This window comes from Ascidia mentula, chromosome 3 (genome assembly GCF_947561715.1).
Source record: "Ascidia mentula chromosome 3, kaAscMent1.1, whole genome shotgun sequence".
In the NCBI taxonomy this organism is placed as follows: Eukaryota; Metazoa; Chordata; class Ascidiacea; order Phlebobranchia; family Ascidiidae; genus Ascidia; species Ascidia mentula.
In genome coordinates this window covers 4,464,031-4,488,382 of record NC_138568.1, presented here as the reverse complement: position 1 = coordinate 4,488,382, position 24,352 = coordinate 4,464,031, and the positions used below count along the sequence as shown (strand labels likewise).

Below are 24,352 nucleotides of genomic sequence, written 5' to 3'. Positions count from 1 at the left end.
CGAATGAATGCAGTAAGTTTCATCCAGATGCATTAAAGCCGGACTCTAGAATTTGTTGAAATTGGTAGTTCTTGTCATGTTAGCACGGTAATATAGAACGGGTACGTCAGGAGCAAGCGCGAGTTACATAAGGTGCAGCTATGTTGCGCAATCCTGCGCAAACTTATACTGCGGCAATTGGGAGTTTTGCTCACAGCGTGTTGTAGAGGCAACGGAGAATCCAGAGCAATTTCAAGACTGCAATCAGCTTAATTTGTGAATGTTATTTTTGCAGAGCACGAATAAAATACACCGAAAATTAATGCTTTTAGGATATCTACCTGGTTCGCCCTACGCCCTGTATACAAACAAGTTGAAAACCTTTACTGCACAAGACAGGCTTCCAAGCAGTGGATCGAATGGTTGTCTCTAATATGATCTGCGCGTCCGAAATTTTGTCAAGCGGAGACATACCCTCTTCAGAAATGCAAGAGCAAACGTCACTTTTCAGCCACCAGTCGAGTCCGTGCGACCCGTTTTTATCATCTAGTCCCTTCAACAGTAACAGCAACAACAGCAACAACGCCTGTGATCTTACGACCATGCAGGAAGATTGCAAAAACGCTGTTGAACCTTTTGCCATGTCATCACTGGAAAACACACTGGTGGGGGCCCTCGATGAGTCCAAGTGTTACGGTCCAGCTTACACAAACTACAACGGGTCTGTAGTGGCAAGCTTTTGCACCACCTCGTCACAGGCCCTCGACGTGAACAGCTATGTTCAAGCGACGCCTGAGGTTGTTGATTCTCCGCTTAACCTAGTACCCAGCCCACAGGACCGAAAGCCAACTGCCGAGGAGCTTAAGTGGTACACGCAACAGCAAATGCAAGACGACCACCAGGAGCAACAACACCAGCCTTCGCCTCAAGATTTAAAAGTCCACCTCTCCCAAGGACAAGCTGTGCAACAGCAGCAAGTGCAATCGTCGCTTGCTCCAGGGATTCCCAACTTTGCAGGCCTCAACGTCACTGACGACATTTCGTCGGGAGAAGACGAAGTTTTTGAGACGTGGCTTGCTAATATTCAGCAGATTTCAGACCCGGGACCAATTACCGACGCTGCTGCTAACATGGTTTACCAAAATACACAGTCGGCCCTTTCCGCCACCCAACTGCAACCCACTTACTGTACTGTAAACCCAGGTCAGATGATCACGAACGTTGGTAACCCAATGAGTTATAATGGAACGGAGAAATCAAGCGTGCAAACCAATTTCTCCTCCCTCGCCACAAGCAATCCCCTCAGTGTGTTGGAAAGCGCACCACTTTACAGCGCGGCTGCGTTGTACAACACCGCGAACCCGTGTCAGGGCGCAGCTCTTTGCACCCCCGGTATGTTCTTAAACGGCCTTGCTGATGTAGGTTCCGTGTGTGTCAACAACTTGGACTTTACATCCGCTACGTTGGACCTAACCAGCGAGACCGCGCAAACGCAACTGGCTGGCAACAAAATGCAGAGCATTCTAGGCACCGTTGCGGTAGTTGATAGCGCCAAGCAGCGAAGCAAATCGGCCGGCTCGGTACCTGAAAACCGATCTATAAATGGCTTGCCGGGCGAAGCTATCGCAGCTCTACCAGACGAGCAGCTCACTCAAATGACCGTGAGGGACCTAAACCGATGTTTACGAGGCCTAAGGTAAATAGCAATTAAGTGACGTTAAACACGGGCTCCCAACTTGTCCTGCATGACATGGAGATAAATTCAATTTTATGCACCTTTGTGTCAAAAACTGACGTATGTACTTTTTTGTGCAGCAAAGACGACGTACACGCACTAAAACAGCGACGCCGAACTCTCAAGAACCGGGGTTACGCCCAGAGCTGTAGAACAAAGCGCGTCATGCAAAGGCACATGCTCGAAAAAGAGAAAAGTGTTTTGCAAATGCAGGTTGGTGGCGCAATTCTTGATGACCCAAAAAACATTAAGTCTGCTCTTTTGCGAGATATGTTTAACGGTTTGGTTTTGTGTTTTACAGCTCGGCCAGCTCCAAGACCAAGTGAGTTCGATTGCACAGGAGAGAGACGAATACAAAACCAAATTCGAGCACCTACGAAAATTCATCCTTGACCAACAACAACTCCTCAAACAGCAACAACATCAGCAGCAACAGCAGCAGGCAAATGAAGCAGCAAGGAAGAAGAACGACGGCGAGGCCTTCCAACAGGCGGCAGCGTTATAACGCGGCTGTTTGCACAGTCTGATGGATGGTTACATAAGATACATGGCTGGTGTGTAACACGCATGTGTACCGCGACGTGGCGGTGAAGGAGAAATCGCCGTTGGCTTTGCCGACTTTTTTATGAGTAAGGTGTAACACTTTGTATGAACTCTATGCGCAACATGCCACCCGCGCCTGTTCAAAAAACAAAAACTTTCCTGTGTGTGTTGATAATAATATAAGCCCGTACTGTTGGTCACACCCTGTACTTCGTGCGGCGAATCGCACTTTTTCGGCACCAACTGGAAATTGAATATTTGGGCAAACGCTTGCCACACGAGTTGATGAGCGTATGTGCGATTTTCCATCTGCCTGCTATAAAAACGGTGAGGTGCCGTCTTTGCAGCGCGAGCTGCGGGTGCGCAAACAACGCACAGACATCCTTTCGCCAGCAATGCTATTGTTTGCCTGGTATCTGTTTCCATTGTTAGGTCCCCTCGCTATAGGAGCACCGGCGTCGTGGTCCGGATGAACGTAATGTCGCGACGACACGTGTTGCAGCGTATCGAAAAAATCATACTGAAACAAGCCCTAATACGTATGCCTTTTGTTTAATGTCTTGGCCCGTAAATTTAACGGCCGCGCAGTTACTGCTACTGTTGCATCACTTCGTTCTGTTAATACAAAGTATATTAGTTGAGAAAACGTGCAAACGCGCGCAATTTTGAGCGCCCATACGTTTTTGTGCATTTGAGCTCGCGCTCTAATCTTACCCCAAGTTCTTCTCGTTGTGAAATGCTTCAAGCTCTCACCGCGACCAATAACGCAATAACAAAACCTGAGAGTAGTCAAGTCGCTACTGTTCCTATGTAAACCCTTGTAGGTGTTAACTCCGTTCTAACCACCAAATGTTCCATTCCTCATGAAGTGCCATTCTGTCTATCGTGTCGATATGTAAAACGCCCGTCTTTGTGTCCAAAGGTTGTTTGATTCACGTTCCAGTCTTTGCTCTTCCCAGTGCTGTCGTGCGCATTTTTTTCTCATCTTGCCAATTGCGTCGAGACTCCAAGTTCAGGAGCCGCTTAGATGCTTGGTTTCCCTCCCAAATAAGTTACTGCAAGAGAGCGAGTGTGTCGGTACATGCGGTCTGTCCAAACTGTGATGTAATAACCCAATAAATGATACAATATTCGAGGTGCGAGGTGCGAGGTGCGAGCACGTGGGACTAAAGTCTCTTTCTGGCGCAACGTCTATGACGCCTCGTTTATTTTCGTTACGTTGAGGACTTTTCTGTGTGCAGCGATTGCTCATATTCTGGTCTTTTCATGTAAAACATTTTTTTGTTTTGATTCCCAAACTCTTTACAATAAAGATATATCTATGTACGTGAAGCGTGTGTTACATTGAATTCCGTTAGGAGCTGAAAAGTGCGTGGATGTACTTGAGAAAGTGAGGAAGGAAAACATGACATGAAACATTTGAGCGTTGCTAGCTTGATTCTAAAACTTATACTTACAACAGGGATTCTTAACCATGGTTGTTGCTGATGGGGTGTGTTAAATCATTAGGATTGGTAAAATAAAATACTTCATGGCATTTATATCAAAAGAGAGTGCGAAAAATGGTTGGAGATTTCAAAGAGGTGCCAAAAAAGGTCAAGGTTAAGATTCACTGCACTAGAAAGCAACGAAATCATTATATTGTAGTTATCACGCTTGTTGCCCATACTTGCGACAAAAACAAAACCATCTTTATTGCAGATTTTGCTGCAACAATTTAAACCGATTGCCGATATTACCGACAGAAAACGCTGTGTTTTCCGTTTGTTCCACTCTCCAGCAATATTGCCCATGTATCCGCTGTATTATAAACATCCCCCGCAACGCATACCAACCCCTTCGGAATCATACAGGCGAAATCATACACAATATTTGCTCCCGCGTCAGAAGGTGACAACTACGTCACAACCTAGCGTGTGCTGTCGCTCGGCCTGCAAACATCACAACAATCTCCCAGGTGATTCACAATCAACTCCAGCCCCACAGAGGTGAGCGGGAATTTCGTGGAGCGCACAAACATGTTTTGAACCCCGGGGTAAACGGGGTTAGCTGGGATTGATTTGGTGGGTCAAGGTTCAGGTGTAATGTGTGGTCACTTATGGGTACGGTATATGCGTGATAAACGATTTCATCGATAACTTTATGTTAAAGGTTGCTGTTGGACGTTCCAATGGTAAAAATACAAATCAAAGTCAGATTGTACTTATTGTTATGATACTTCGGTTAATTCGGGTGTGTAGTCAAGTTGTTCTCAAAACAAGCGGTAAATACAAAAGTCCCAAGAATTAAACGTGTAGTCGTATTGGGATGAAACTGTACTCGGGTCTTGTTTTGGTCGAGACATTAGCAAGGACGAGCACGTCGCATTCTCGCTAATGTCTCGACCAAAACAAGACACGAGAGCGAGGACGAGCGTGTTAGGCTTTCAAAGAGTTTTACATTCATAAGTTCAAGCATACTAAACCATTGCCCAAGCCGAACGACGTTTTTACTGATATTTCACTGTCGAAATCCCAGACATACCGTTCACAATGGTAAGAGCGTAAATGTGTAAAGGGCCGCTCAATAATGTTGTGTTCGTGTAACCATTCCAGACTTTTACATGCTGAAATGTCTTCAAACATAACAGTTTTTAAAAAACTACGTATTCGTGCCAAAGAAACAGCTTTCTTTGTGCAGTGCTAGGTGGTGAAAGGTTACATTCATTGCGCGAGTTCTCCCCCACATAACAGGCAAATACTTTGGGCCAGGACGAAGGTAAGAAAAGAGTTTCCGGTGTTATACAAGGGCAGTGCTTGGTAAGTCTTCCTTTAAACTTGGTAACAAGGTATTTTGTCGAGTAAGGCCACCCGCCCCTTTGACGCAGAGGCAAAAACCTTGCAACTGCCAGCTCATCATGAATTGATTCTTTGCACGAGATATTGCAATGCCTTCTGCAGTTGCTTTCGTCAATCGTGCTGCAAAGAGACCACAAAGCCCGTCTTTCGCGCGATATAATAAATGTACGAGGCCAGAGGCCAAGCAAGGCGATGCGACACATGCGTCTAAACACACTAACTGACAAGGTGTAAGCACGCTATGTATCGCATAGCGCGCAACAGTGTCTGACGCCCGGCAAACCAGGCGCGACGTCATCACAGAGGCGCGTGACGTCAAGAGCCCGTGTGAGCCGACTTCAGGGCTGGTATCCCTGGTGTGAATCCCGAAAATCTGTTTGTGTTTTACCAGCAAAATTTCCAATCCTATGCACAAAATTTTTGCCAAAACAAGTCTCTCTTGCAGACCTTTCGCGATTTTTTCCAACTTTGTGCTGATAAGTTTCAGGATCCACGAGTGGCCCTCAGCTTCGAACGAGGTTCGTCCAGTATTGGCATGCCGAAGTACAGGACTACTTTAATGTTGTATTGTAGCCTTTGCTCTAGGTTTGGACACAAACGCAGCCAAGTTAAACGAAGGTCTTAAACCAATAGGAAGTCTTGCTAAGAACGTGGCGAAAGTGAGGAAATAGATTGACAAAGAAATGACTTTGTTCTTATTTTAAAATGAATTTGAGAAATAGCAAGGTGTGTAACTGCAAAAATAGGTTGCCCTTTGCCTGTATTGACATTCGGTCAAAGCAAAACGATCCCTTTATTGTTGTGGTGAAGGAGAGTGACGTAATATTTGCATGCCGCTTTTGAATAATAGGTTTGATAGGTTTACTGCTCTGAACAAACCAGCACACAAGCACCGCTACCAGGAATAGCTATTAAAGCAAGGCTCCACTTGGGAAATGGAAAATCAAGGTAACTAAATGTAGGATCTATTTTAGGTTTTAGTTTTTTTCTGTCATTCTATTTGAAAGCAATGTATTGCATGGTAATGTGCTGCCTTAATACAATGCAAAAAGCTAAATTTGGGTTAAAATTCGGCTGAAATGAAAGAAATCTAGAAACTAAACGTTAAAAATTTAATTTGTGGAGAAAAAAGTCGAAACTACGTCACGATGTTGATAGCGGCCGACAGCCTGTCACGTTTTTTAGGCTGCAAAAAGTTTCCAGAGAACCGAAAGCGATACCCGAGCAAGAGAGGTCAAATATTTAGGTCAGTGGCCAACACCTGCAAACCAAAGGGCGGTTGAACACTAATGTTTTTCCCACTACGGTGTCACGAAATCTAAATCAATAGAAATGTCCACAAAGCGTAAAACTCGCTTTCAACACCTTTTCAAATAAAAAAAGGGAGTTTCTTCGACTTTTTTCCAATAAAGGAGTTGACTACGTTTATCCTAATTGGAATAAACCTGGACATAAAGGGTTTGATTTATATCCAAAGGCTTTGGGATGCAAGTATTGCATTTCAATAATAACATACTGGTGGCTTACGATTTGGACACTGGTGGCTTACGATCAACCATAAGGGCAAAATTGCAATAAAAGTATAATGCCTCCAACCAATTAACGGCAATCAACTTTGTACATTGCGCGTGCTGTGTTACTATAGGTTCGAAAAGCCGAAAACCAAGGAATCGTAAAATGCTGACCATTTTTAATAGAGCAGGGCTTTTTAAACTATGACCTGCTTTGGGTTTGCCAAATAAAACTTTGAGGTCGCAAAACATATTAGCTTTTGTAGGGATAATTGCTTATTTTACGGTTATAGATCGCACTGAAAAATATTTTTTTAAAAAGGGTCACAGAACAAAAAAAGTTTGAGAAGCCACACCATCGAGAACATGTGAGAACAAAAAGCACACAAGAAGTAAACAAACCAAACCAAACGCAACAGTCACAGTGACACAAACCGTATCTGTGGCACTTTACAGCACTAAAAAGGAAGCTCCAAAGCAAGACGGCCGGTATCATACACCCGTTGAGGCAACATCCGCCCATCATAAGCAGCCATCCAAGTCCCGATCGTTGCGCGTGTGTGTTTCTACCAACTCCTTATGTCCCACGTCGGTAACCTGATCTCGTCTTTCAGTCGACTTCGAGTCCCGACGACAATTGATGGCGCTTTTGACTATCGCAATCGCGTCGTCGTCCTGTTTTGTCGCAGGAACTTGCCATCCCGTGCGTACGCTGTGGGGCCTCCCGCTGTCACCAGATTTTGATCGGTTGTCAAAGTAGCAGCATTTGAATCGTGTTGTTTGTGCACAGGCTTGTGCTCGGGTAACGTTCCTCTGGCACACGTCAATGTTCAACGTTTGACTGCTCAATTATCTCGCCGTTGTAGTTGTATGCTTTGTCAAATAATTTGGTATCTCAGAAAATCACAATTTTTTTGTTACTGGTGCGATTTGGTGACAAAACGGCAGTTTTTGGTTTGCGAGTAAACGAAGCTATCGAAACAAAATTCGATTTATTGTCTTTATCGCAGAGCATCAAAGGGGCAGATTTCAGTTTTACGAAAATGTCGGTTATGCTTCGAAACGTCCAATGCCGGTATCTTCGTCGAAATTATCGTATACTTCACTCCCATGAAAAAAATTGCAATTTGAGTTGGAAAATATCGCAAGATTTCTCTGGGTTGAGAAAATCATCCTTTTGGGTTCAGCGGATGTAACAAAGTTTCTAATTACAAGGACACTATATTGGTTAGGAGCTGAACTGTACAATCCAATACCGGTTAGATCGAATCCGAACGCGCTTAAGTGGTAAAAATGTATTCTGCATTCTCATTTACACAACCGCACATGTTGGATACAACATTGCTTTAACAAAGTGAGCCAACCAAATATGGGTCTTGCGGTCTAAAGTCCGAGGCAGGTTATTGCGTTTATATATATACACGTTGCGTAACTACCATTACATCACGTTGTTTGCAGACGAATTTCTTGCAAGGCACGAAGGCGGCATAGAACGGTGTGCTCCACTAGGGAGTTAACCTCTCCAAAGGAACAGAGCCAACACTCGGCAAGCACAGGCTAAGTTGACCCCATAGCCCAGTTCATGAGCGTTATCGTAACGACTGTTGATCCGATGCAAACAAGGTTACCGGCTTTCGCAACAAGGCCCACATTAACCTGCTCACAATGTGTACCAAAGAGTGGCGCGATCTCATTGCCGGGCATGGTAAATATTGAGGCCTCAGCCTTAATATCGTTTTGCACCCCCCGCGTGCGGTAAGTGTGGAGAGTCGCGAAGTTGTTTGGCGAGACATCCGTGGAGGACGGATCTATAAGGAATGATGGTTGCTCTTCTTTGTAGAAACTGCGGAAGATTTAGAGAATGCAAGCAAACGCGATCCCTTATATCAACACTAGGGTGATGATTGCACGAAATACACAGTGAAATTAAAAATAGCTTTTATTTGTCATTCGCAATTATGCGCTCTGTTTCACACCAGGAAACACACAAATGTGGGTGAGGTTGAAAGACCATGTTGATCTTTAAGAGCCCGACAATTTCGAATTGCAATATGCGCTATTACATTTTTGCCGATGTGAGCAGTGGAAAACGAGATACATTCTTATAGTAAGCTGCAGAGCCACTGCTTGGGACTAGTAGGCCCTTCAGTGCAGCTATGATGTGACTTACAACAATCTTGTAGGCTAAATTTAGCCCACGAGACTTCCACTTTGTGGTGAATATACAGTAGACATCAAGGTACCAAACTGGGTGTAATACGACGGAAATAAACCAAGCTCTGTTGGCTCAGTTGCTTATACGTGAAATAGTTTCTGCATCACAGCATAGTTTTGCGGTTTATTGACAAATCCTCTTTCGTTCAAAGGCCGCAGGATCAATGTCTTGCCACAGGACGGAAACAAGACAGGTAACATATGTTTAACGACCAGATATGTGGCTTCAACACACAACTGCAATACCGAAGAAATTACTCAACGATGGTGTGATTTATTATAGCCAGTTGATTTCACTAAACTTTTCTTTACGTAGAAGAAGCTTGTCAACCCAATATGTAAATGGTTTGTTGAATTATAATGAATATAAATATCACATAAATATCCAGATATTAAAAATATCTTGCCTGCTTTTGATTCTTATTTAGAGTTTCCAGGCGCTTTATGATTTTTCAAAGTCACCCGAAATCTAAATCACATATGTCACAGTCTTTCATTCCAATGACGCACCAAAATCAATACTACACTAAAAGCCTATGGATTCACTTTTAATCCAAACTATTGCAGTGAGTTTTATGTTGAAATATCATATACATATTATGAGTTTGTATGGTTTAGACAATGTGTATTCTGTATTCATGAGATGATTCCTTCTTTTACGTCCCTGAAAACCAAAAATACAAAATCAAAAAGAAATTGCCACGCAGATCGTAGACAACAAGCTAAATAATTATTTCATTCCAGCACCGGAAAACGAGTCAAAGTTCCTTTGAAGGATCGCATTTTGTGTTGTCTTTGAGTGCTTTTGAACGGGTACAAAATGTCAATCTAAACCTAAGAAACTATTGCTATGGAAACGAGCAACTTGTGCTGCAAGTACCCAATATCACGTTTCTTGATACTTTTGTTTATTTTTAGTCATAGAGAAGACGCAAGACTGATGTTTGTCCTTTGACAAGATATTGACAGGTGAACACGCAGTGGAAATTCGCTGTTGCAGACAGAAGATCTTTCAAAAAGGTATATTTGTCACTCCACAAGTTGATTTTGTCCACTAACGTAAAAAGTGAAACGCTTTATTGTTTTTTTGATATGTAGAACTGATGGTAATATTCAATGGCAGTGTGATTTTAATTCAGCAGAAACAATGACAAAAAATAACATTTCGGGATATTTTAATTAATTGCACATTTATTGCCCATTACATTTTACCTGCTTTGGTAAAATCTTTTTCTGGGCCTTGTGATAAAAGAAAAACTGTGTTATAAAATGTTGTCAATTTAAATCTAATGGTGTTTACATTTGCATTTTTCTGGGTCTTGTGACAAAAGAAGCACTAGAAACCTATCAACCATATACTTTTACGAATAAAACTCACATTTACAACATTTTGTAACACAATTTTACTGTTTGAAGTAAAAAATACACGTGAAACCCTTATCAATATTTTTTCCTTTGAACAACTGTAGGCATTTTCGTTACTCAACCAACATTCCCGACATATCGGCCCACAACCGAAGATGACACAGCAGAATTCGGTCGCACTTCTGTTTGTATGTATATAGTCGACAGAATAAGGGCGACCGTCTCGGCCATTTTGTCACAGCGGATCGGATTTTTGGGCGTTTTAAACAAGGCTAAGAATATTGCATGGATGCTTAAGTTTTCGTATCAAATAAAACAAGTTGTCGATGCTAAAACAACAACACCACGCTAACTTTCGCACTGCTGGCCTTCTTGTGGTGCTCGCCAAGTTCATGAAAATCAGGGCACATGTTTCAAAAATATTTTTGTCGATTCTGTACTGTGTTAACCCGTCTTTGTTTTGCATAATAGCTTTTGTATGATTGTTTTGAATAGACAACGACAACACATCTGTGCCCCAGCGAGTAGAACAAGATTTTATAATAGGCGCAATACCTAACCAGGACGTGGCAAAATCAAATACAAAAAACGTTGCAGGTTTTCTTTGTTTTCAGTCTTTAACATATATCTACGCAAATACGCAAGAAGTTTCTGTAATTCAATGTATATACCTCATACTATATGCAATATGCACAATGTCATACATCTATTTTTTTGCTGTTTTTTAGTCTTATGGTCCACAACTGATTGGATGCTTCTAAAATCAAAGGAAAAATATCGCGACATGGAATGACTGTACTTAAAAGTGTGGCAGACGTTCCGCCCGACCGAACAACTTCGCGGTGCATTGGTGGCAGTACCAGATTCAAGGTATTCGCACGGACCTGCCTTGGTTATTCGCATTGACGTCAAAACGCAGTCATGTGAATTGTGGTTTGGCGTTCGCACAAAAAGGCGCTTGAGGTACGCTTTAAATCTCACGCAGAGCGCAGTTTAAATTAAGCATTTTCCAAATGCATTGAGTTACCACAATCTCAAAGAGACTTTGCTGTCCTCCATGAACTGACAACTGCGCACAATTCAACGTATCGTGTAAGAGGTGATTTTTTTTGTTTTTAATTTTTGAATTATTTTAATGTTTTCACGTAAATACGCGCGCAGATAAGTTTTGATGGATAAATTGAACCCAATCAAATGCAAGTGGGTTCAAGCAGCATGACGTCATAGAGTCCACTCCAAGGAGCCCGAATTCTTCGCTTGGCCGCGTTTCAAATCTTCGCGCTGTAGATAATCTGTTGTATGGTTGGCTGCATAATAACCTGCGCAATTTAGACACACACTGTTAGCACTGGTGCAGTTTTCTGTCAGAGCACAATCGCTATAGCGTGAACAGTGCACGCAATAACGAAAATTGGATTTGACCAATAAAGGGCCATTAGTTGTTTTAAGACATTGCGGGCTTTTGCTTGTTTCGAAACTGTAAAAATTAGCAGTTCATTTATGTTGAAACAAAAAATCGATTTGCTACACTTAATAGTTTTTCATTGTTAGCCTACCCCACATAAAAATCTTTTGCGTCAGATGATTATGTGGCGTTGGCAAGCAATAGCGTGCTTGTTTCTAGGTTTCTAATGAAAAAATGCTTATTTTCAATCAAACGCCGATTAATTTTTGATCAATATTAGTGACATGTCGCGGTACCACTAAATTATCGCAGTTTGTGCCACAAAAGGCCAACATTTGGAAAGGTATTCTGCACAAACGAGAATGACAATATTATCAGACTGTAGTGTCATCGTCATACGGTTTCTGCTGCATACGACAACAACGCTCGTCTGTGTGTTGCAGGTGGGACGAGCTCGCGTCGTGTTTGACGCCGGTCGCACTGGAACCCCGTCAAAATCGTTTTGGAATGTGGAAGCACATGAGTGACTGAAAGCACAGAAGTTGCGCATGGTTGACTTTTGCGCCGGCGGCCGACCTGTGTAGCTTCACCCAAACGCCGGTATACAGTCCTACCACATTTATCGGTAAATATTTTAATTTCCATTTGTTTAACCGCCGCCATTGGCCGCGATTTTTTTTTACGGAATTACATTTTCTTGCGATGACGTTACTGAGCAAAACTGTAACTATTTTTGCGATGCCTTTACATTTTTTGCGCATTTTTCCATTTCTCCACGATCAATCGCCTGTCACTGACCAAAGTTCCTAGTCGTTTTTATCTGTTTGGTAAATAGAAGGGCAATAACTGTATTACATGAACATCAAATATTTTCGTACAACTCTCAATGCAGAAGAGTTTCTGACTTAACATTATTTTGCCAAAGTTTTGTCTACCATGCGGCGAGGCTTTTGTGTCAGATATATCGTCAGCTTTATCGAAAATTACATTATGTTTGGCGGCAATAGTATAGCACAATATTTGCAAACGGTTTGGGCCGTCAATTTTTACTTCAACATTTTTCTCAATATCCATATGTGTGCAAGAAAACACAGACTACTGTACAAGTCGGTTTGTTTAAAACTACCTGGTTTCAGTTATTTTTCTTTTTGTTGCAGATATCGTGACTTCCAATTTGCAAGTGAAGTACCAAGAAGCTGTGGCTGAAGCGGAGTCGTTTCTTGCGTCCAAGTAAAACAGGTGAGTGAGAAGAACCGCAAAAATGCGTAGATGTAGGATATGCAATCTTTTTTCGTCAGCGCCGTAGTCCTGTTGCCGTAATGGCGAATTCGATGCGGATGGAATTGGGCAATTTTGTTCGCTGGGACAAAACAAAATGGGGGCTTGTCGCAACGCGATGAGACGGATGGCAAAAAACACAATGAAATTGCCGCGTCTCGCTCGCTATTGGAAGTCATTTTTTTAGGCTAAACAAGTACATTTTATTTGTTGATACGAAAACGAAAGTTTGATATTATTTTATTTGACGGTATATTCCCTATGAGGTATTTGCGGTTTTAGAGAAATTTTGAACTAAATTACAACCTCTCATTATTATCATTCACATTCGCGACTTCCGCTTCAATGATGACGTTTGTTTATTGTCATTAATAATAGCGTATTTTATCGAGTCAAAAAAAAATTAAAATTACGCGAGTTTTAGGATTATTAGAAGAGTTTATGTTGGCTGCAGAAAAGTTTTCAAGCCAATTTACTTGTTTAAAAATTTAACAAACATTGTTATCGAATGTTCGAATCCTTTGTATTGTCACAGCGTCAAACAAACCAAAAAAATTTAAACTTCCATTGTATTTATGCCAATGTATTTTATTGATGGTAATTCTTTCTTAACTGTAGGAGCGTCACTAAAGTGCAAATTGGGTTGGAATTTCAAAGTCGCAAAGGCAAGGTCGTCACGGTTGAGCGAACGTATCCAAGCAACCTGAGGCGGAAATTCGAAACAGCATGCCTTTGTGGTGAGGAATGGGGAGGGGGGCCTTCGGATAAGGCTATTTTTACCGTTACATAAGGTCCGGATATTTCAAAAAGGCACAAGACAGTTTAAAATAGGATCTGGTGATTTTTTTTCATTTGATTTACTGCACAAATATTTGTTGTTCATTTGCTTTAATAAACGTGGAAGAGCGTTGGAAATGTTTTAAGGTGGCGCAAACATGATTTGTATCAAAAGGTCAGATATAAATCGAATAAAACCAAGCGTAGCTGATTGTATTTAAAATTGTATAGTTAACTTAAGCGTAGGATAGTTATTTACCAATGTATAGTTGGCATTGTAACAAAACATACAGTTTTAATTAAGTTATTGCTCAGATCGCCATATTGAAAAAACTACCCTTCCTCTGCAGAGTAGCATTGCGTGCAAATGGGCCAGAGTGCCGAATGGAACTGGGCGCAGGCTGGAATGAATCAGCATTTTCTCTCAACTAAGATGCAGACAGGCAAGAAAACGCCCGAGCCGCGTACAGGCAATGAATATATCTTGTTGTAACGTTTGTCAATAAGTTACAACCATGCGCTTGTATCTTAATTTTTTTACAAACATGGCTCACACCAAAACAAATGCCATTTGTGGGGTTTGGCAGAACAAAATACTTTGGAAACCGTTGTTATCTCAGAAAACTTATGTATGTTTAATCAATGCTAGTCAACGCTTGTTTGACAGAGAAAATGCTTGTCTGCGTGTTAACTTCCAACCGCGTTTTGTTATTTTGCAGCAAAACAAAACCCTATACCGCCGATTGCCTGCACGAAAGAATTGTCCCAGAACAGGATCAAATTTCCCTGTGGTCGAAGCGAGGGGTCCTGGCTGACGTCAGGCTGGCCCTTGTTGTCAAACCACCCTACTATAACCGGTCCAAAACAAAGTGTTACCACTGTGCACAGGCTCTGCGGACCGAATCGAATTAGCTGCTTGCTTTTAGTGCGTGCATAATTTGTGTCTGTCAAAGGTTTTTAATTATGCACATAATCGTGCATGAATAAACTTGTATATAGTTTTACAGGATACCCGTATTCGTTAAGTAACCTTTTTTATTTCAAGAATTAGCGACTGAATTTCATGTATAGGCTACAGAATCATTACTGACTTATGGTGGCAGCTCGTTGGGTTCCATCTGGGGATTGGCTTGGAACATCATACTCAAATCTCAGCCATATGTCTTCAATTCCGAGCGTAATCAAAAACCGTTACCAGGTGATTTGACAAATTTTATTTGATTCGGAAACAATGACTATGACATGACGACGAAAACAACGCATAATAAATACCCAGTTTTTTTTTCCAACCTGTTGGTCACCTTGAAATACTTTGGAATAACTCGTTACTGCAAGCAAAACGAAATGAACTTCATTTTTTTCTGGTATCATGTTTTTGCCTTGGGGACACTTATTGCAAAGTGCTGGTGTTTGTAACTACTGTACAGGAATTTGACTCTAGTCTTTCTTTAGAACGTAAAACTTGTATAAAAACATGGATGAAAAACCTAAAATAAACTGAGCCTATGATACATGTGTTTGGAACACGTGAAAAAAAAACAGTTTTGTTTAATTCCAGCCTCTTGAAAACCAGGCTGGGATCCGCCGACAAACGAACAAGTCGAATTGAGCTCAGCTAAAAAAGGCATGCGGGCCCTTCATTTCTTTGTCTTAGTCGATCTTCAATCAATTCTTCAGTGAGCTTCCAGAGGTCGGTGGCCGCGTCGGGATTCGAACCCAGTTCGCTCGGTTCACAACGGCAGCAGTTGTTGAAATACAAACCGCCTACTCCGTGAAGTTCGAGTGCTGTGGCAACAAACACTGTGCATGCTGCACCTTGTTTCTGCATGAAATGAATGCAGATTTAATGACGTTCATGAGTTTGCGAGATTCAGGATGAAGTGATATTGAACTCGCAAAAGCTCGTGTAAATAAAGTTTTGTTTTATACGTCTATCTCCACATAACTGTGCACCAGCAATTACTACATTTTGCGAGTCTGAGCTTTACGGAGTTGATTCTACCGAGCACAAACTGACGATGACGTCAGGGGAGAAATTAATTCCGCTTGAATTTGTGTACTAATGTCGTGTTTGACGATACCAAATACAAAACTGTGAAGAATTCTGCGCGTTTGGAAAAGAAAATGAAAGCTTAAACGCAGTCAAGCTTTACAGTTTTTTTTTCTTCAGGTTCACTTAAGGTCTTGGTTTTAAGTAGTTTTGAAGTTGGTTAGAATATTTTGCATCTTGAGTCTATTACATAAAAGCACACAAAACAGGCGTAGCAATCGAATAATGTGAATTTGTTTTCCGACTAAACATATGCACCACTTTGAAGCCCGAATCCGTTAGAATGCTTTCACTTGCCATAGTCTTGGCAAATACAGAGCAAGTAGTGGAAAGCACGATCGTACATAACCTTTGGCTTTCATTCTTTTTACATACAAATACGTATATGCAATTTTCGATGAAAAGCCTGGATGATTTACAACGAATTGCGGATACCCCCACGCAAGATAAATCAAACCATACTATCAATAGCAGACCTCATTCCGCGGCGCCTACATTAATCCCACATTCCACATATGCATGCAAGGCTGCTTTGCGGTTAAATACATCTGCACAACAAAAGAACAGGTTTGTCAATGTCGCCATTATGCGCAAGCAATGTGGGCCTGTAGTGGTTTAATTACCGCGTGCGCATCACAAATCGTCTCCTGCCCTTTACGATTAATTGTATCAGAGCCATCAAGGGCAAGTCGGTGGTCAATATGCGTGTGTAATTTGAATGTTGGCCATCCGCAATTAAAGGTTCGAGATGTGTGCAATCCTTTTCTCTATATTGCGATATCGCACATGCAATGTACCGAGTGGAAAGGTGATGACAAACCACATACTGCAGTGGGCAATGTGATTTAGGACCTGAAATTTTTCCGTGGTTTTGTTATGTTAATAAAGACGATAGGGTTTGTTTAACGGGCGCAGTTATATATTGATAACCTTTGCCGGCGAACCTTTCGCGTTTCCCAACGAATGGCGAACTGCTCGAATTAGCAACATAAAAGTACAGCCTTTCGAAGCGCGCATTTGTATGATCTTTACACCCACCTTAGAACGGCTCATAACCAATAATAGTAATAATTTCAACGCATTTGCACTGAACCGCACACAGGCACCAGTACATAAACACTCAAACCGCTAGCTGCTTGCACGCGAGAGATATACGGAAAAACATGTTTGGGTGGCGGCCATTCACGCCAGTGGTAACCGATATACGCGTCATTTAGACTGGGGGCGGGGGCTGAGCACGTCAAGATACGAAACCCCAGCGTCATTGCAACGGCCAAGGAGGCTGTGGCGCAGTTTCAATTCTGCATGCACCGAAAACATGCAAATGCTGCAATAAGGAAAGTGCAATACTGGACACGACTGAGCGTCATGCAGAATCGCAAGTTGAAAACCATTTGACTAGCAGGATAGCTCGTCCATGCTAAACTGTATTGATTAGACTTGTTAGATGAAGCTCTCGGGGTATTGCAATTTACGACAAACAATATGATTTTTGCTATATATAATAATAATAATAACAATAAAAAAATAATAATTTACGTTTTGGAATTTCGGCAAAACATTAAATCCAAGCTAGGGGCTATGTACTTTCCATATACAATGAAACAAAATTGCACCGCAGCATGAACGTCACCACAAACTAGCTTACAATGTAATAACAACAAGAAGTATATTGCGTCAAATAAAACCAAACTATCATAAAATAGAGCAAATTAAATTAAAGAAATAACTTTGTTATGACTAAAAGTAGTTTTACCAGTTACTTAGCAAAGAAGGTAAGGCCCAAATCCTACAAAACAGACCTCTGTAAGAATGGGCCTATATGTTTACGGCTACTCTTTGCACGGCTGTGAACTAGGGCACATTCCGAAGGACCAGCAGTTCCTCGTCCTTGACACAGCAAAAAGCAGAGGGTTCGAACCGGTCCGCTCAAATTCCAACTTGTATCCGGGGCTTGCCTCGCACGCTATACCTTCCCATGCAACAAACAATCAGAATAAAACTTAAAAAACACCCGCGCTTTCGTGCAAAGCACCTTGGTCCGTGTGGCATATATGCAACAACATAAGCAAGACAAAACCACCGCTGGCGTCATAAATTGACGCGCGCCCTCGACCTGAACGTCACCGGCGAGCCGACTCGCGTGTTCGTGACGTCACGGGCAAAACAAACCGCCCGTCGCGCTCCGTGGACCACGCGAACCCTCTGTACACCGGCGTTTGTACGATACCCCGAACACGCGCCGGCCGCGTGGTTGGGCGTTTTTATGGCGTGCCAGACTGCGGGGCTCGTTATCCCGCATTCACTGAACGCTGGGGTTTGCGCAATGCCCGGCGGCGAACTGATATGACTCCGCTCGTGACACCTAATGTATCCCAAGCCTCAGGGCGCACCCCGGCGGTTTCTGCCATTAATATCAACGAAGCGACTTTTGTTATATGCAATGATGGTGGAAGATTTAATTTATTAGGGATAGAATCACAAACACGGCTTATCTTGCACCACGAATGCATTTCCTGCTTAAAAGTGCAATGGTAAAGCGTGGGTTTCAGAAAGTCTATCTATGGAATACCATGCAAAATAAACATCTGTGGGAACTGTTAGATGCGGGAAAAGACATTCTTGAGTACTATCGCAATACAGTTTTCAAAACGCTGCCATCACTTTACATAGTACACTTTCAAGAAGCGCGTATTACAAAGACAACAGTTACGCCCGTCCAGGTATATGGCTACGATTTGAATTGCCAGACAGAAAACGCTGTGCTAATGCAACAGACAACGGTTTCCTAGGCGCAAAAATGAACAGGGTACATTGTTTCGCTGGGGAGAAGCGAAGGACCCAACACCGTGACAAGTGGGTCTCATGGGATTTGGTCATGTGACACCGGCATCTCGTCGTGCGTTGCCATGACGTTTGCTAACAAATTTAAGGACCCAGGGAAGAATTGAACCAATGAATGCGCGCGGCGGTTTGTATCTTCACGCATTGCATGATGGACTGCATCTTAAGAACATAGCGGTAGTTTGCTGTTCACGATGCGCAGCAATGTTTAAACAACGGGAATCCTTATGCAAACTATATTGATCCCTACAAAATGTGTACATGTGCAAAATTTTAGGTGAATTACATGCTTTGCGTTAATATCATCAATTGTTCATATTTGATCAGCGACATCAATTTGCAACATCTATAAATGCATGCAAAAAAGCAGAGGGTTCGAACAGTTCCTTTCGATATAAATGTACAAGTTCATCTCTGTCGAGGTTACCGAAATAGGCATAGATTAAGTTCCAATGCAAGAATTGACGCAGCTAAGGTTGCGACACCACAGGGGCAGGTGCAAAGTGCATCTGCAGCGAGCCGTGATGCAGTGGGTTTCACGGTCCACCTCTTTTTGTGGTTCACAAGTGTTCTTTGGGCACATCTAACAACTTCTGGCAAGACTTGGGCGTACATCCGACTGCGGTTGATGAAACCTAACGATTCAGGGGTTGCAACCAAGTTGAAAAGCCAAACACGACGCGAAATATAGCGTGCAAGGTCTTCTGTCGTTCAAAGTGACGAGGGTATTCTCTTTTTGCGTTTGTTTTGAAGAAAAACAATAGCATGGGTTTGTGAAACACGATACTTTCCATTAGAACATTGTTTCTTAACCTTTTTTGGATCACAAACCCTAAAACATTCTTTGCAAGAAACACATTGCAAATGTCGAAATTAGGTTTTAATCAACATAGTGATGGTCAAAACACTAGCATGCACGTACAACCGTTAAACCCAGAGCGAAACTTTTTTCAATAATAATTTTAGTTTTTTAGTCAAATTGTGGATTTTCGGAATAATTGTATTTCGTTTCATGGACCCCTTAATGCATCTTCTCGGGCCCCTTGGGGGTTCATGGACCCCAGGTTTAGAACTCCTGTATTAGAAGAAGCAGCCCTTACAATTGCTGTGGAACCGATTGTGCCACCTTGTGTAATGCTACGGGCTGCTGCGCAATCTCTACACTTCCGCTGCAATTTTGCGTTGTGCGGAATAATATCAATGGTGTCCTTTTCGCTAACTCGCCCATGGGAAATTTGTGTGCTTTTGATGTTTGGATTAAATCACTGCCTTTTGTCGCATTTAAGGCGTAAATAATATTGGGAATGTTCTTCAATTGTTCCGCCGTATTTTAAAAACGCATTTGTCACACACGCATGGGACGATAAGAGACAAAACGTATCGGCTTTAAACAACTTCTTTCGTCCAAAACACCTCCATAAGGCTTTTCCCAGGTCATTGCCAGCACTTAACAAAATGTGATAAACATGATGCTTTCAACGGGGAAAATCCACCACGTGCTAGCTGTCCAATTGCAAACATGTTCGGAGGCGGATTATCCGCGTATTGCCCAAACACGGATCACGAAAGAAGCCATCAGGATTTTATAAAAAGCTCCGCGCGGCCGCGTAAAGCTGCCGAATTACCACGAAGCCCAATGCAGTTGTGGGCATTGTGACCTTTCGGTGGCCAAAAAGTCGATTGACTGGGATTGAGCAGGGCGCGCGGAGTCGATCAGTTGCGTCGCCAGGTGAAAGCCAAACTCCGTTACGGGTCTGTTGTTCAAACTATCCGACGACTTTGACCGATGTTTCCGGGAGCTCGCATCGGATTTTCGGCGTTTAACGTGTGACTTTAAACACCACGCTCCGCTGGGTGATAGAAGGGGCGTGAAATTTTAAAGGGGAGTGTGGGCCTTTTATTTGCGACCGTTAGTAAGAAAGGGTTACAGTGTTCCTTCCGCAAGTATATTGATAACATGCACATGATTGGAGTTGGTCGCACATTCGTTCAAAAATTATGGAAATATTTCGTTTGTTTACGGGTTCAATTTGTGGGTTGTTTTTTTACCCAAAGTTTTTCCTTTAAAGAATAAACGGCCTTCTTCGAGTTGCCGACACGGGTTCTTTGGGGTTCAAAATGTCAAACAACCGCAAACCCAACTGGCCAGACAGATGGCGTAACTCCCGTGTAATGCATTAAATATGAAACAGATTTCGGTGAATTCCAAGACTCTGCACGTAAGCATGACGCAGAATAATTCTTTATTCGTTGGAATATTCTATATTTGATAATGTTCCATATTTTCATCACGGTCGTTTTAGAAAACATGCTCAAATTCAGATTATACTCGCACGCACTTTCCATATAAAGTATCGAAATTGAATATGAACTTATGGAAAAGAACAGCGACCGTCAAGGACGCATTGGCCACAACACGTGTGTACCAAGCACGACTGCGACCCGAGATCCGATGCGAGATGCTTTGATATTTCCGCCAGTGAGAAAGTCTCCCGTGTCCTACTGTCTTCTGGTGTGTTGTTCGCGAGTTAAGGCGCTATGCACGCGAAGTGGTGATCCCGGCGTTCTGCCCGCACCCAGAACCAACCGCAGTGACATCATTGTGGCTTTGTAGCAGACTGCATCCACTCAAGCAAAAACACAACCAGCGAACTTCGGTACGTTCTTGAGGAATTGTTGTTATGAAAGAAATGCACGCAAAATTGTGAGTATAAATATAGGGAGTATTTTAGCGCAAAACATTTACATTCTTCGTATTATGACGTGTTTGGTCTGGAGTAAAAAAAACATGTGACCATGTCTGCTGAGAACTTTAAACTTTTCAGAAAATTTTCCCTTTTTGCAAAATTTATGGATCTGCCAAATTTAACACTATTTCAATCGATAATCAGGTGATTCATGAAACGACGATGAAATTGCAAAGGACAAGCTCCACTCAAAACGACCTTTGACATTTCAGATCCGCTCATAAATCATGTGAACTTTCATGTTCAGCAAAACAACCCGTGGCATATGGAGACGCACTCAAAACTTGGACATCTCAAATATTTCGGAAAATCGGTTTTAATTACATATTTAATTTCATGTGAACGTTATTACGGTTTTCTGTACAATGTCTTTAGCAGAAATTGGAAATGATTTTGCGTCATGGAAGGTTTATATTATTTACCAGCAGTTGGAATTGGCGACGTCCGCATGTTCACGTAACTCATTTATATATTTATTAACAAATTTCAGTGACAAGTTGCATTGGATTCAATTTGACAGAATTCGACTTGGTTGCGAATAAACAAAACCCAAAAAGTCTGTTTACCCTGTTGACATTAAACTTGCCAAAAATTAAACAGTATTTACAAGCAGCGAGTGGCGAAGCACGTATATAGTTTGTACGGACACGTATCGCCATATTCGGTATTGCGCAATAACACGAAAAACGACTATCCGCAACATCACCTAACGTAAACCAACTCCAACATGACGAGTCCCGCTAGTACTATAACGCCCCAGCTGACTGCAAACATAGGTTTAAAGTGCAGAGCCTCGAGTGGAATTGAGAGGTAAACAAACAATACAAGTGGATTAGGCCCGGAGAGATGGTGGTTTGGCAGCTACACAGACACCCGGCCGTGTCGACTGTGGGCCACGCGACGGACGGTTTCAACGAAAAGCGGCTGCGACGACGAAGTGGGTCAAATCAAGAACAATGGATCGACCGCGGATTTAGGAATCGTCAGCTGGGATTTGGAAGTTGGTGGAAGGCGGCGCAAGACACGGATCCGCGTTTTCTGTTATCAGTTGTTGTTTTGCGGTGATGTTTTTTTTGTCTCGAGTATCGTTTAATGCACGGCGAAACTTGGACAACAAGTCGCGTGCTGCTTCTGGCTTTACCGTGTTTGGTGTGGATTGTGGCAGCGTTGGTTCTCATGCAAGGCCTAGTCGCTATTTCCATTAGTTTCTTTCCACGCGAATGTACTTGTTTTTGTTTGGTTAGAGGGCTATATAATATATATCATTACTTAGAATTGAAACGCCATTCCAACACTGACAATTCTATTTTAAATGCATGACGTTGGACTCGTTGTCCTTATAATTTTGCCGACGACATTTTAATTTTCATTGACCCCTTTCGCCGGGGTTGAAAGTATTTTGTTGCTGTTGCTGCCATGCGTATTGTAATTTAATTAATCTGTAATAACTCTTTCGAAACACTTTTTTCATATCCCCTGACTGGGTTATCCACGTATTTATTTCTGTAATTATTCAATTTGTTTGAAAAACGTTCGCTTCACAGTGTCTTTTATTATTAGTATCTGTTCTGGTTTTTCTCACGTGAAACAGTTCGGGTTTTAAAGCAATAACAGTCTACCGCAGGTTTACTGACATCACAGCGACTTTGGATCAGAACCACTTCTTCCTCAGCTTCTCGCAGGGTTGCAGAATTTTGAAAACATAGTAAACTATCGATCCCAATGCTAAAATAAACAGCAAAACACGATAAAGGGAAACAGACAATGATGTTTGTATAAATTTGTCAACGCAGCTTCGCCGTAAATGTCGATTTTGTTTATGGTTGTGCAGCTTTAATGCGACCATCCAAGTTATCAGACTCTGGATTAACCTATAGACTAAGCCTAAACGCGGTTAAAGCTGCAGAACCAGATGGAAACGCGTCAGACAGTGATGGACTGCTTTGCGGTTGTTGCTGTCTAGCGACAACCTCGTGATCTTAAACCTCGTGATTGGAATAGACGTAGTTAATCACGCCAGCGGGGTAAATATCAATGCCTTGGGTTTACCAGAAAACTTATTAGTCAATATTGGGGGCAATACATTTCATACAAGGCTAGACTAAAAATAATCAAGTGTTTTGCCATGTGTTTCCAACAATATTATCATTTAAACATTATTAAAGAAAACATAGTCACCTGAAAAAAATCATACTAATGTATGAACATAGCAAAAGAATGCTTTTAGAAAATGAGACATTCTTGCTTGGCGTTTCAAATATTGCGACTGTTACCTTAATTGGAACCAGTTTTAAAGTAAGTCGGTAACTGCAAACAAGCCACAAGCCACAAGCCACAAGCACGCAAACCCCTCGTCACGGTTAACTGACAGTGCGTTACCCACGCCGGTGGTGACGTCATTGACAGTTGGTTGTCTGTGCATAATTTTTGTATCGAGTTATTTATGTACCAGTTATTTTTCAATCGAGCTCATTAAGCCCCCATCGGTTGGGTTACAATTTGGAGCTGTTTGGTTAAAACGCCCGATAGTTAGACCGGGTTGGGCAAAAAGTTCGAAAAAAAACAGAGAGTGCGTCGACGGTTTGCACCACCTGGTTTTGCATGACCGGAATTCCTCTGCGAGTTTCGTTGCACAAAACGCAACGCATGAATGCATAAAGCCGGCCGGCATGTGTCGCTTGACGACAATGACCACTTAACATTCTAGCATGATTGCAACAGTTGGACGCCAACAACGGTCTGTTTTTGCAGCTTAATTAGTTCCTAACGTCAAATATCTTGAATTGGGCTTTCTGTTTTTACAAAATTCTCCTATTTCAAGTTCATCAACGCAAAGCAACAAAATGTTCGGTGGATGTGATACGGGCGGCATATAAGGATGTATCGCCAGAAGACTGGGGCTCATCCTAAATGCAAACACGGGGAAGAGAAAATCAACTTGCTAAGAAGATTAAACAAAGTCAGCACGACAGAAACTGCTTCTAGACCAACTGGAACGACACAAGCAATTAGACCCAGGGAACTTGCGAGGCGCTAAGAGAACGCGCCTCGATGGCCACGTCAGCAC

The 24,352-nt window shown here is 42.2% G+C and overlaps 3 protein-coding genes across 11 annotated transcripts in view; 2 read left to right on the top strand and 1 right to left on the bottom strand.

Annotated features, from left to right (window-relative positions):
• The first annotated feature begins 67 nt into the window (after positions 1-67).
• Positions 68-3,583, top strand: LOC145894172 (uncharacterized). Its single transcript, XM_082982657.1, has 3 exons — positions 68-1,675; positions 1,795-1,927; positions 2,016-3,583. The coding sequence occupies exons 1-3, from the start codon at positions 399-401 to the stop codon at positions 2,217-2,219; spliced, it is 1,614 nt and encodes a 537-aa protein (XP_082838783.1). The 5' UTR covers positions 68-398; the 3' UTR covers positions 2,220-3,583.
• A 2,031-nt stretch (positions 3,584-5,614) lies between these two features.
• Positions 5,615-15,341, top strand: LOC145895355 (uncharacterized). 9 transcript variants are annotated; one of them, XM_082984149.1, is made up of 12 exons: positions 5,615-6,042; positions 8,972-9,013; positions 9,309-9,385; positions 9,738-9,839; positions 10,289-11,054; positions 12,033-12,214; positions 12,747-12,828; positions 13,486-13,604; positions 13,995-14,114; positions 14,364-14,569; positions 14,716-14,842; positions 15,203-15,341. In XM_082984149.1, the coding sequence occupies exons 9-12, from the start codon at positions 14,012-14,014 to the stop codon at positions 15,208-15,210; spliced, it is 444 nt and encodes a 147-aa protein (XP_082840275.1). In that variant the 5' UTR covers positions 5,615-6,042; positions 8,972-9,013; positions 9,309-9,385; positions 9,738-9,839; positions 10,289-11,054; positions 12,033-12,214; positions 12,747-12,828; positions 13,486-13,604; positions 13,995-14,011; the 3' UTR covers positions 15,211-15,341. The 9 variants fall into 9 exon arrangements, with proteins under 9 accessions (XP_082840275.1, XP_082840276.1, XP_082840272.1 ...); XM_082984150.1 differs by having other exon boundaries at positions 8,972-9,839; positions 10,289-10,372; positions 10,680-10,781; positions 10,913-11,054; XM_082984146.1 differs by lacking the exon at positions 9,309-9,385.
• The window catches only part of LOC145895353 (WW domain-containing oxidoreductase-like), a 26,463-nt gene continuing 17,370 nt past the window's right edge, over positions 15,260-24,352 (bottom strand). Inside the window, exon 10 of the mRNA XM_082984141.1 lies at positions 15,260-15,466. Coding sequence (XP_082840267.1) covers positions 15,260-15,466 — 207 coding nt within the window. The remainder of the gene's footprint in view (positions 15,467-24,352) is intronic.

Bases quoted from the DNA above. Each gene is read 5' to 3' on its own strand.
- LOC145894172 (XM_082982657.1), top strand. From the start codon at position 399: ATGGTTGTCTCTAATATGATCTGCGCGTCCGAAATTTTGTCAAGCGGA. The intron at 1,676-1,794 runs GTAAATAGCAAT...TTTTTTGTGCAG, and splicing joins CGATGTTTACGAGGCCTAAG to CAAAGACGACGTACACGCAC. The intron at 1,928-2,015 runs GTTGGTGGCGCA...TGTGTTTTACAG, and splicing joins AAAGTGTTTTGCAAATGCAG to CTCGGCCAGCTCCAAGACCA.
- LOC145895355 (XM_082984147.1), top strand. From the start codon at position 14,012: ATGGGCCAGAGTGCCGAATGGAACTGGGCGCAGGCTGGAATGAATCAG. The intron at 14,115-14,363 runs GCAATGAATATA...GTTATTTTGCAG, and splicing joins AACGCCCGAGCCGCGTACAG to CAAAACAAAACCCTATACCG. The intron at 14,570-14,715 runs GTGCGTGCATAA...TTTCATGTATAG, and splicing joins GAATTAGCTGCTTGCTTTTA to GCTACAGAATCATTACTGAC.